This window comes from Schistocerca americana, chromosome 3 (genome assembly GCF_021461395.2).
Source record: "Schistocerca americana isolate TAMUIC-IGC-003095 chromosome 3, iqSchAmer2.1, whole genome shotgun sequence".
NCBI lineage: Eukaryota > Metazoa > Arthropoda > Insecta > Orthoptera > Acrididae > Schistocerca > Schistocerca americana.
The window spans coordinates 941,428,812-941,441,326 of NC_060121.1; the positions used below are offsets into that span (position 1 = coordinate 941,428,812).

The following is a 12,515-nucleotide window of genomic DNA, read 5'->3' on the forward strand; positions in this document are numbered from 1 at the left end:
TGTGCTTGTGAGCACTTAGGAGACATCGTGGTGAGTATTATTCCTCACCAATCCTTAAATATTACTCAGAGCACTATTTTCCACAGGAACCTCATTCTTCAACCTGATACGAAATTCAGGACTAATCTGGCACAGTGCAGTGTTCATTTCATCCAGCGAGTCTAGAGAGGTCCTAAGGACAGTTGTGTTGATACCAGCACTTTCATCCTCCTGAGCGGGATATCCTTCCATAAAAAATCAAACTTACAGTTTAGTATTGCGACATGAAGTTCACCTCCCATGCACTGTTTCTTGTGTCTTGCTTGCCAGATTGCCCAATCTATGAAAAGGAAAGGATGATTCAGGAATGCAAAACACTCAACTATCTATCCTGCTCAGATGCATGATGGAAATTTGACTGTCTCCACCTAGCATCTTTCACGACTACCTTCACTTCTGTTGCATCCTTTCCTCCTCTTCCTTCCTTTTTACCTCCTTCCGGTTCCCCTTCCTTTTCCTCCTTCCTGGCCGTTGCCGTTCCCTCCCTTCAAAGAACCGCTCTTTCCCCTCAGCCGGAAAACCCTCATCTCTATCTCCCACCAGGGCTGGAGCTCCCTGTAAGAGGGGATGTCACCCCTTCCCTCTCAATCAGGGTTCAATCATACGTTCATGGACATCACTCTGTCCTTACCAGTGACAGACACTGGTACAGCAAGGTGATCGATTCTGGCCCGTTCAGTATCTGTCCAGGCTCTTGTACTGCTCTACTCCAACGAAACTGTAGCAGTTACTATTGTCACCTTCCAGAATTACGGTCTTCCTTGGTGATCTATAGCTTATGTTGTATTGCAGGAATATCATTTCATGGAGACTCATTTGCCAACTCTTTGTGGTTTCCAAGCCTTCTTCCGGAACCGGATCAGGCCTTTGTGAACCTCCAGTGGTGTCTGTACATTGGTCCACACAGACATTGCTAGTTTCTGGGTTCCTCTTCAAACTGCATTGGAAGTCGTGGCTGTTCAGATCCATTTACACTTAGCAGTAACAATACGCAATCCTTACTCTCCCCAGACCATCCTGCTACTTTTCCTCCTTTTCTTGCTCTCCTTCGACAGCTCCTTCCTTCCTTCCTTCCTTCTCCTTAAGGATTTTAATGCACATCACTCTCTGTGGGGTAGTACTGTGGCCACTGCAAAAACCTGCATTATGCTTTTCTGTTGTCACCCTACAGTACATCCCTATCCAGATCTTAACCTTGATGGCCAGCCCGTCAGTGTGGTGGACTCTTATTATCTCTTGGGATTGGTCATTGATGCCTGGTTGACGTGGTTTCACTATCTTTGTCAACTAAAGCAGAAATGTTACTCTCACCTCAATGCTCTTTGATGTCTCGGCGATACCAGCTGGGTTGCAGATCGCTCTGCTCTGCTCTGCTCTGCTGCAGTTCTACAAAGCATTGGTCCAGTCTTGTCTAGATTGTGGGAGTCTCTCATACTTCTCAGTGGAATTGTTGATGTTACAGATGCTGGAACCAATACGTCATTTTGGGATTTGACTGTCAACTGGCTCCTTTCAGACTAGCCTCATGATCAGCCTCCTAGTGGAGGCAGGAATTCCACCATTGCAGGTTCTCTGCACCAACCACAGTTGATTGCTTATGCATTAAGCATCCACTGCTCCCTGGAGCAACTGAACTACTCACGTCTCCTCTTTCCAGATACAGAGATCTGTCTCCCGCAACTGCTGCTCATTTCATTTCCTTACTCGTGCTCCTCATTCCCCTCTGCCCCCTCATTCCCCTCTGCCCCCTCATTCCCCTCTGCCCCCTCATTCCCCTCTGCCCCCCAATTCCCCTTTGCCCCCCCATTCCCCTTTGCCCCCCCCCCATTCCCCTCTGCCCCCCCATTCCCCACTGCCCCCCCCATTCCCCTCTGCCTCCCCCCATTCCCCTCTGCCTCCCCCCATTCCCCTCTGCCTCCCCCCATTCCCCTCTGCCCCCCTATTCTCCGCCGCCCCCCACATTAGCCCCCCCCACTTTTGTTGACCTGCCTATACAACTGGTTTCCTATATTCCTTGTAGTTTTGTTCCCCCTTGCCTTTCTTTTTTTCATTATTTCTGTTTGGTGTTTTTGGTCTTCCTTTGGTATCTGACCACCTCTCTCTGTAGTGTGAGCGATTTGGGGAATAATTCCTTTCCTAGCACCTACAGTGTGGATTCCTCTCATTCCTTCCTTCCCTGCCATATTCTCCCTCTGCCCTGCTAGGTCATCAGCACGTGTAGCCAGTCTGTAATCAGCACGTGTAGCCAGTCTGTATCGTGGGGCTGTTATGTACCTGAACTGTTGCTTCCCATGTATGCCTAGGAGTGGTTGCTTACCATTCTGGAGCATCGGATCTCCCAGCAACGACTAAGCTCCAAAAAATTTGCTGTTCTCCTACAGCCATCTCTTCAATTGGTAACGGATTATTTAAGCTGCTGCTTAACGATCCTGCAGGCCTTCCTTCTCTGGCTACACTCTTGAAGGAGATCCAGGCTCACCAGCTTTTTGTGAAAAACTTTTCCCGTTACTTGGTCTGCACTAGGGTGAACCACGACCAAGCTGTCATTTTTGTGAAAAATATCAAACACAAGTTTGATGAAGTTGAATCTCCGAGTAAGATGTGATTTGGTTCACTATTGGTCAAAACTACTTCTGCCATCCAATCTGCAGCCATTCGTGCTTTAATATTGGCACACAATTCCTGGATGGTTGAACTGGTTCTCAGTTTCCTCCGTGAAAGTGGTTTTTATTTTCAGTTCTAAGGTTTTTAATCTCCCTCTGTAGTAGGGACAGGGCAGTGAGGGTTGGGGTGTCTATCACTGTAAGCTGTGTTTGGGGGTTCCTGACTCCCCTCCGTGGCCAAGATCCTCTTTTCCTTTTACTACGTTTTTATCACCTTTTATATTTGGTTAGTCTCCTTTTACAATACGCACTTTTACATTCTAGTGGTTGAACTCTTTTGAATAGCAGGTGGTCTTGCCTGTTTCGCCATTGACAGCGTGACTGCACTTTTATGTTTTTTAGCGTTTTACCTTTTATCGTTATGACTCTTCTGAGATGTAAATTCGTACGGATCTACCACCTTTGAAACAAGGGACTGATCACCTTGCTGTTCGGTCCCTTTAACCTCAATCAAGCAACCAACCATATTCTGCTGGTCTGCCTCCACCTTTTGGCCCTTCTCACTAAATATGGCCTCACTCTCTCTTTGTCTCATGTGTTAGCAGACAACAGTCATATGGTTACATATGTCCTCGGTTTTCTTCACAAAAGTGGTTTGTCCTCTCAGGTTTAAGTCCCTGAATTTTCATCTGGAATTTCAGTTCCTCAGTTAGCATAGCTGTTGGTTACGGAGGCCACAGCCTTACCTCCAAACAGGCCAGGTTCTCCCTGCCTTTTTCCCTACATTTTGTCTAGTCAGTTGTGCAGTTTTGTTTCCTCTTTTTGGGTGTCCTCTTCCCCATGATGATAATGGTATAGTGTGGGTGTCGGGACAGGTCGGTGGTAGTGCTGGTTCCCCAGCATCCCTGCTCTCCCTGTTTCCACCCACCCCTCCCTCCTGTTCTTTCCTCTTCCTCTTGCCTGACATTCCTTTTCCCTCTTTGTTTGTCGGTTACCCTTTCCCCTTGATTGGACTATGCTGTTTGTGTTGATTTCTGCCATCTAGGATCATTCTTTCTTTTACTCTTTTTCCCTTTCTTGTGTGTTCTGTCTGACATGCTGTTCTTCTTCTGTTTCCCTGCTCTCGCACTGTCAGTAGTCTTTACTGTGTGTAGTTGGGTGGAGTGCCTCAGGTAAATGTTCCACATCAGTTTCTGCCTTTGAGAACCTCCAGCTGCTCCCTGGATGGGGCACCTCGCCTGCCTTTCTTCCTTTCCATTTTTTTCTTGTTCCTTTGTTGACCTTTGATAGACTGTAGGGTTTTCTTTCCTTGAGTTTCATCCACTATGGTCTTCTTTGGTGTATAGTATTGTTGACTTGCTTCTTCCAGATAGGAGGGCCTGATGATCTCATAGTTTTGTCTCTGTAATCCTTAAACCAACCAGCTATAAACAGAAAGTACAGGATGTTAGAAGAATAAATGTGATCAAATGATCTGATCTGTGGAATTGTTACAGCCAGCTCAGTAATATTTAAGTATCTTCTACAATACAAATATGTATTATAATCTCTGCAGTAAAATATTAATTTTTGAAGTCTAGTAGCTGCAGATTAAATTGAATAATTTTAATCTTATGTTATTGCAAATTAGTATTGAAATGTGAATAAAGATACAGAACTGCAGATGCAGATTCTGGTTGAGTGTGTGTGGTATGTATGTTTGGCACTAGGCCCTGGAGGCAGGAATCATCAGAAATGTATACATACCCCTTTGCTCGTGCATACTATCAGAATAGTTCAAGAAATACTCAACAAGCATGACAGCACTTGTGTTGATCCCCTGATGTCAGTCTGGTCAACTGAAAATTGCATTACCAAATACACACACACACACACACACACACACACACACACACACACACACACCTGAGTTTTTATTGTGTACTGGCAACAAATCAAGTATTACTTTTCAATGTCATTAATGTTGTAGATATACTCTGGCAGTTCAACATGGAGATTTTACTTGGCAGATCAAGAAACGTTACAGCCAGTTCCAACAATTGCATCAGCAGCTTATAATGTTCCGTACTAGTCTCAATGTGCCGTTTCCTTCGCGGTCCCACCGTGAAAAACGCCACAGCTTCAGAAATGAAATATCATCGGGTGCAAAAAAAGGAGGAAAGGGAGCCTTGCCCAGGTAATCTTTCTTATTTGTCTATTTTAGCGAGAGTACCAAGATATAGAACAATTTAAACTAAAATAAAGCTGTTGTATGAACCTCACTGTCTAGTTGCATGTGGTATAGTTTTGTTAGCTTTGCTTACAGCAAATCTGTGTATATATGCTAATTCAAACCCAACGTAGAATTGTTACAGAATCAAATGAACAGCAGAATAAAAACAGCTTACATTCTTTAGGGAAATGTATATACGACCAGCATAATGCTGATTTATGCTGCAAAAGATACACCACCATAGCGAGGAGTGTCACATCTAAGCATTCCACTTGATATTTCAATTCATGCCATGCACTCTAGCTATTAATGGAAGAGAAAATCAAATCATGTCACATTGGGGATTCTATTGAAAAATTTTTTGACACTAACAGGACTATCCTAATTGTTTGCTAATATCATACACTAACTTACTCTTGCTGTCTGTTTAGTCTACTGATTTTATTACAAAAATCTGTCATGAACTTTGCTGAGGACATTAATAAGTGTATCTCTGTCCTACCATTATTAGTTCTGTAATGCTCGGACTGTATCCGAACTTTTTGTACAGTGGCCATTCTCTTGCAACGTCACTTGCACCATTCAGTGTTCGGAAATGCAATGCGATGTGGTGTGAAGTTGACACTTCAGTTAATGTGATCCTTTATCTTGATAGGCTTAAAAATTCAGCAGTTTAGGTAATGTGGTGGAGTTTGAGTGAATTATAGACCTTCCTACTGGGCAGCTTTTCCCCACTCTACAGTAAGAGTATTATAACAGAAATTCTGAAAATTAATGTTTTAAGTTGTATTGTAAGTATTAGTGACATTGTAATTCAACATTATTTCATAGTGGTAATCACTTAATTGTATTGCACTTAAATAAAATGTACATACTTGAGCTCTTTCCGCATACCATACACCCCTCTCTATGGAACCCATGAAGTATGAATAAAGTAATGTAAATGTTATCCACTGTGCAGAATGGACAGCAGCCCTCATCTTATTCATTGCACATCTTTTAATGTTAACCCTAATTGTGCACATGGAAGGTGATATTTACCTATATTTGTCTAGAAAAATTTTGCAAATGCATAGTGAGTAAAAAGAGATTTACGAAAAGAGGGGAACTACGTCATATTGCTTGATGATAGGAATAGCAGTCATTGAAGTGCGAATATGGAAAGTTGGCCTGCTAGATACTGCTTTTACTAAAATGATAAAGACCTGGTAATGGGTTAGGCTTATGGATGACTTACAGGGCTACCAAGAAGGGCACTGCAGGACATAAAAGTATATCACTGGATATAAAATAAAAATCTGATTAATGATGAGTAGAGCACCATATCTGCACGAATCTAATGTTCCATTGATGTACTGAGCGCTCCAATTTTAAAAATTAAAATGATGAAAAAAGAGTTTGTTGGCACACGACTGCTAGGCTAAATTTGTTTTAAACAGCAATGAATGTATACACAGAGCAATAATTTTTGAGTGACACATTAAGTGACACAGTCAAGCATTAAAGTTTATCGCTCATCCCTTCTCTTGATTTCAAACAATGATGTCTCCAAGGAATAGCTTTTCATTTTTAGGGGTCTTGGGGCTTGTTTTCCTCTTAAAGATTAGGAATGGGGGATGCCTGTGCCCATCTGCTGCAATTGCCAGCATTACAGTTACATGCTGTCTTTCACACCCTGATCTTCTGATGGTAACTTCTTCTGTCTCCTTCTCATCAATCATGTAATTACATAGTGTATCAAATAAAATTGGTGTCTCGCGAACATTACCTGTCTGGACAATTGAAAAAATTCTTCTCTTTTCAAAATGTGATGAAATAATTGAAGTTTTTTCTCAAAATCCTGTGGAAGCTTTTGGTATATTGTGCTGTGGTGTCACATAGATAAGCTCACCCATTTCATAAAGAGATCAGCCCATCCACGGCTATTCTTAAATTCTTGGCTCGTTATATTAAGAACTGTGTCCATGTCTTTGGCTTTGTTTCTTATTGTGTCGCTACTCACAGCTTGCCCATTCTACATCCTTTCATGGACAAATTCCAAAACTTTTACTTTAAGATCAGGATGACTTCCTTTGCAATGGCCAGTGAACTTATGTCTAGTAGTGGTACTTGAAAATAGTGCCAATTGCTGTTTCTCCATAAGCAAATTTTACTCTCAGCTGCTCTGAGTTCTCATCCTGCCCTCCTGTTAGCGTATTTTTCACCATAAAGAATTACTTTATGCTTGAAAGTAGCATCTCTTTCTATTTCGTGACTACCTAATGCAAACACATTATGCAGTAATATGCCAACAACAATGTAACGAAGTTGAGAACTATAACAATGCATTGTGACATAAGAAACAATACCTGAATTTCAGTGATGATGTTGGTGAACAACGGATTCAAGTTTGCAATCAAAAATAATGCACCATCAAATCTTATGCACACCTCAATTTTGAATACCGCATATGGTAAAAAAGAAGTGTGCATTAGATTTGTGTAAACAAGGTAAGTTAATTAAAGAAATATTGAGGAAATATGCAAACAAAGACAACAACCATGTGAAAAACCTAGTTGCAGAAACAGCTTGGAAAGTTTACAGCTAAAAACAATAGATTTTGACACCTAAGGTACCATATGGATAAGATACATTAATTTTAGAAGAAAGAAACACGTTTTATGATTATAATAAATAAAACAAAGCCCTAGTGGAGATTCAGTTCTTTATCCGCCCATCCAGATTTAAATTTGTTGTGGTTTCCTAGAATCATGTAAAGCAAATGCCAGGATAGTTCCTTTGAAATGGACAGGGCCTCTTTCCCTCCCCAATCTGAGCATGTTTTCCATCTTTAATGAGCTTTTCAGCAGTATGATGTTAAAAACACCATCTTTCTTCCTTTTGAAACAAAGCAGTGCATCAACAATGGCTGTCAGTTGGTTTGCATCCATATGTTCTACAGATCTAACTCATTTGTCACACTCGGCGCGGTTTCAACTAACACATAATTTATGGTTTTATGATTATTTTCATTCTGTTATGTTCATTTGTCTCTTCTTGAATATTTTTAACATCTGAAAAACAGCAGCACTCTTCCAACAAAACAAATTCAGTTTCTACAAAAGCTTAAAAGCTGCCCCCCCCCCCCCCCTGCTCTCTCTCTCTCTCTCTCTCTCTCTCTCTCTCTCTCTCTCTCTCTCTCGGCACATTATTGGGCTAGGTGGATATGATTTTGATATGTATTGGTTAATAAAAAAAAAATGGGAGAAGAGAGACCGTGAAAAAGGGAAAGAATGAAAGGAATGCAGATCGGACTTTGTATTACGGAAAAGCTATCGGACTTAGTTATTCGGAAAAGCTATTGTTGGGGTGGTCCTTGTGGCGTTTTTGAGCAAAAGTTAAACCAATTTTCACTACAAAAGTTATTGGAAAGAAACGGAGAATAACAGAATGTAACTGACAGGGGGAAATGGCATAGCTTAGAGTTCATTCTTTACCAGGTTAACATGTCTTCTTTCGGGCGGCGTCCATGTCTTCAAAAATCTCCTTCATTTCAGCGTGAAAAAATCTGCTCCGAAATCTTGTAATAGTCCACGGATCACTAATTTATACCAATTAAAATCATCTTGATACTGTATGCAATTTAATTCACTTTGCTACTTCCATCCACCGAATTTCTTAATAACTTCCACAATGTCTACACATTACAATCAGATCAAGATTACCCATTAAGTTTTTGCGTCAGCATCCGATCACGCCTGCCTTAAGCTACCGCTATCAAGAGACAATTGAAACGGAAAAAAAAACCAAAAAAAGTTAACAATTTTAGTAGTTTCTCTGCCGTCGAGCGCTCATACCGCTGCGACGAGACATTTTTTATCTGAGGGAACGAGTGTAGCGCGGCGAAATTCAAAGCCCCGCTACAGATACCAGATCAAAAATTCATGTTACACCCAGTAAAGTATTATACATTATCATTCAGACCTACATTCAATATACTGCTCTTAAAGAACCAGCTCTTGACACCACAAGTGTGTGCCTGTGAATATCCAGGCTGCTTTATCATCCATAGGTCATTCATATAAAACTTCTTGGTGATGTTGCTTGAGAATTGACAGGTGTCAACAAATAAAAATTATGTAATTTATTTTAATCAAATTTTTATTTTGTAGCACATAAACTTATTGACAGTATAGTCAGTTTCCTACAGCACAATCGTTTCCTCTATTGCAAATTCAGTAGTTAATTTGCTTTAGTGCCTGACAGTAATTAGTTTCAGTCAGAGACTCAAGTCTGGATCTGTAGTTGTATTTCTCATCTGCAAATTCCGTATATCACAGTACCAGACACAGCTGCAAATTGGTTTGTTTTTATCAGAAATAATTTCTGTACTTATTCTGATTTTTTGTATGCCTTTGTTACTAAAGACTTTTTGTAACACAGAAAACTGCTACTCACTGTTATGTTTTTTGCAGGTTTCCAAATAAACCAGAAGCACTTGTGCCATATGAAGATATTGACAAGCGATGTCGTCAGCTGGAAGATTATCTAAACAATCTTTTAAGGATAAGGGTCTACAGAATGCGACATGAAACGGTACTTTCTAATACTACATCTGTGATAACATCTATATCAAAATCATACATTTTCTGCGTTGTCGATGTCCTACTCTCTCTGTTCCCTCCCACTTTGTGCTTCTCACTTTGTTTCTTTTCATCTGTCAAAAGATAGGTCTGCCTCAGTGTGTGGCATCAGTGACCTGCCCCTCTTTTCTCAATTTATCCAGTCCCTCTCTCTTTCCACCCTGTGAAGGAACTAACATTTCTAAAATCTGAAGTAGTTTCTTCTGCTTTTGTGTGCGAGCACGTGTGTGCGTTCTGCAGCAACTGTTATTTACATTTCAGGTTTTTCCATTCTCTCTTTCATCTCTACTTCAAACTAATCCTTTCATTGACTATTTTTATCTCCTCTTTCTTTCTCATTTTACTTTACCTTATGGTTCCTTAGACAGAGATTTATTTCTAACTCCTTGTTTCTCCAACTCATTATTGTGTCCATGTTTGCTTACAGATAAATTTGTTTTTGGATGGGATCCACCTTAAGCAAACAATTTTTTCTTCTTTTTACCTATACATGGTTAGTCTGATCTACAACAGATTCTGAAACACCACAGCAAACCTCCATCACACTATTCTAAACATAAAATTAAACAAATCAAATGTTGATGCTGTAACTTCAGCAAAACATGCCTGGATAAATAGAAGAAAAAGTCAGTTGCTTAAGGTGGATCCTGCACTAAAACAAAATTAATGATCCCATTTTGAAATATGCTGCTCTCCGTTGGATCTTCTCTACCTGTCCCATTAATCCCACATGTTAATGGTTTCTGCCATGAACAATACCCAAGGATTGGTGTTAAAAAATTTTCATTAGTTACTTCTTTCATGAATGTATTAAGTTTCCTGAAGATTTTTCCAATTAATCTCAGCCTGGCATCTGCTTTCCCTTCAATTATTTTTACGTTATCCTGCATGTTTTATGGCTGTTATAGTTTCCAGTTATTTGTGTTCTCATTCTTTCTCTCCCTCCTCCCCCTGTCCCCCCTTTCCTCTCCCTCTTTCAGTGTATGAATCATTGGTTAAGTATATAATTTGCTTTACTTGACAGTGTAACTTTCTTTGTTATGTTCTATTTATTAATCATTTTGCCTTCAGCTCATTTCTTACTAGCAACAAGCTGCATAGTGCAATGGGTAAGGCACTAGACTCTGGCCATCCACATTTAGTTTTACCATGTTATGTTAAATCAATCAAGGCAGATGCCAGGATGGAAAATGATGACCAGTTTGCTCTGTCAGTTCAAGCTTGTATTCTATTTTTATCCATCTCCTCATGAATGAGAAGTTAACTTTCCTTCTTTCATTCCTCTTTTTTTTATTTTTTTATTTTTTTGCATGCAGTTTTCTCTGTGTTTGTTGCAATAGCGTGTGCAAGGTTTTATTAAAATTGTAAATTTGAGAAAAACAGCTTCAGTTGTGTGTACATAACATGATGATTTTTATATTTTCTCGGTGTCACATTAAAAATGTGTTATTCATACTCCTGTCATTGTACATGGTCCTGTCAAAACAGAATAGAATAGAATAGACTAGACTAACTTCCAAATATGTAAACACAAAATGATGATTATTCCACTACATAACAGAATAATTACCAATGCACTGTTAGTCCTTAAAGTATATCATCATATTCTAATTACATTAAAATATTTCTTTGGTGGGACATTATCGTACAAAATCTTGGTACTAGAGTTCATATCGTCATTAGACAAGTTAACCCTTTGACTGCAGAAGGTGCGCCACCTGCTTGGTGCACTGAGGTGCCGTGGTCTGCAGCGTAATCCGTCTACCTACACTGCATGCTTGTCTCTCGGAGTCGCCGCTGGGACCGGATCGGCCCACGTTGCTCAACCTGCCCTGTGCTGAATATTTCTCAACTGAATACGACTCACACAGAGCCAAGATGAATTTCTGGCGACTTTGAGCTGTAATATCTCGGGCAATAGTTTTTGTAAAGAAATAAAATTTGGCCATCTTGTACAACTTTATGCATTCTCTTAAGAATAATAATGACAAGAATTTTACAAGCCATATTGAGCCAGAAAATTATAGATAAATCGGTCAAAAAAAATAGGTGCTCGAAAAAATTTCGAAGTTTGGCTTCTTGATTCTCCTGAACTAATGCTATGACGAACGTGAAACTTGGCATGTAGTAACCTAACAACACAGACTCATTTACAGATATTTTTCTTTTATTACGAGTATACAAAGACAATGCAGAAGGGGACATGTAAGCTGATTTACCAAAGTCTTTATTTGCAAGTTCTGCCATATGGTAGGTACGATAGGCAATAATGTCTCTATCGACAAAACTTTCAAGTCCAGGTACATTAGGAACTCCCGTACCACCATGTACTATGGCTACAGTGAGCCAACCATTACCATGATCGAAAGTATCGTTAATGTCAATACTGAAAGTAAGTCGACAACCACAGAAAACACAAGGTCCGTCGACAAGTGCAGTAGCAGCAACGCTCTTCACAGGTATACGGTTCTTCTTGTTGCCTGCTGTTGTGGCGAACTCGATGTCCTCGATGGTTTTATACACTCCATATCGACACTGCATATACTATATAAGCGAGCGAGAGCCGCGCAGAGGCTCATTCGCGCTGCTGCTGCTGCTGCTGCTGCTGCACAGGCAACTGCATTGAACGCCGCCACGATGCCTTACAGGAGATTTCGTCGCCGTTCTAAACAGACAGTGTATAAAACCATCGAGAACATCGAGTTCGCCACAACAGCAGGCGACAAGAAGAACCGTATACCTGTGAAGAGCGTTGCTGCTACTGCACTTGTCGACGGACCTTGTGTTTTCTGTGGTTGTCGACTTAATTTCAGTATTGACATTAACGATACTTTCGATCATGGTAATGGTTGGCTCACTGTAGCCATAGTAAGTGGTGGTACGGGAGTTTCTAATGTACCTGGACTTGAAAGTTTTGTCGATAGAGACATTATTGCCTATCGTACCTACCATATGGCAGAACTTGCAAATAAAGACTTTGGTAAATCAGCTTACATGTCCCCTTCTGCATTGTCTTTGTATGCTCGTAATAAGAGAAAA

General features: G+C 40.4%; 1 protein-coding gene across 3 annotated transcripts in view; it reads left to right on the plus strand.

Annotated features, from left to right (window-relative positions):
• The window catches only part of LOC124605691 (phospholipase D1), a 181,228-nt gene that overhangs the window by 20,749 nt on the left and 147,964 nt on the right, over positions 1–12,515 (plus strand). For 2 of the 3 annotated variants that reach the window (XM_047137547.1, XM_047137548.1), the window contains 2 exons: positions 4,612–4,818; positions 9,309–9,429. In XM_047137547.1, coding sequence (XP_046993503.1) covers positions 4,612–4,818; positions 9,309–9,429 — 328 coding nt within the window. Of the gene's footprint in view, positions 1–4,611; positions 4,819–9,308; positions 9,430–12,515 lie in introns of those variants that run through there. The other variant, XM_047137549.1, reaches the window with a different exon arrangement.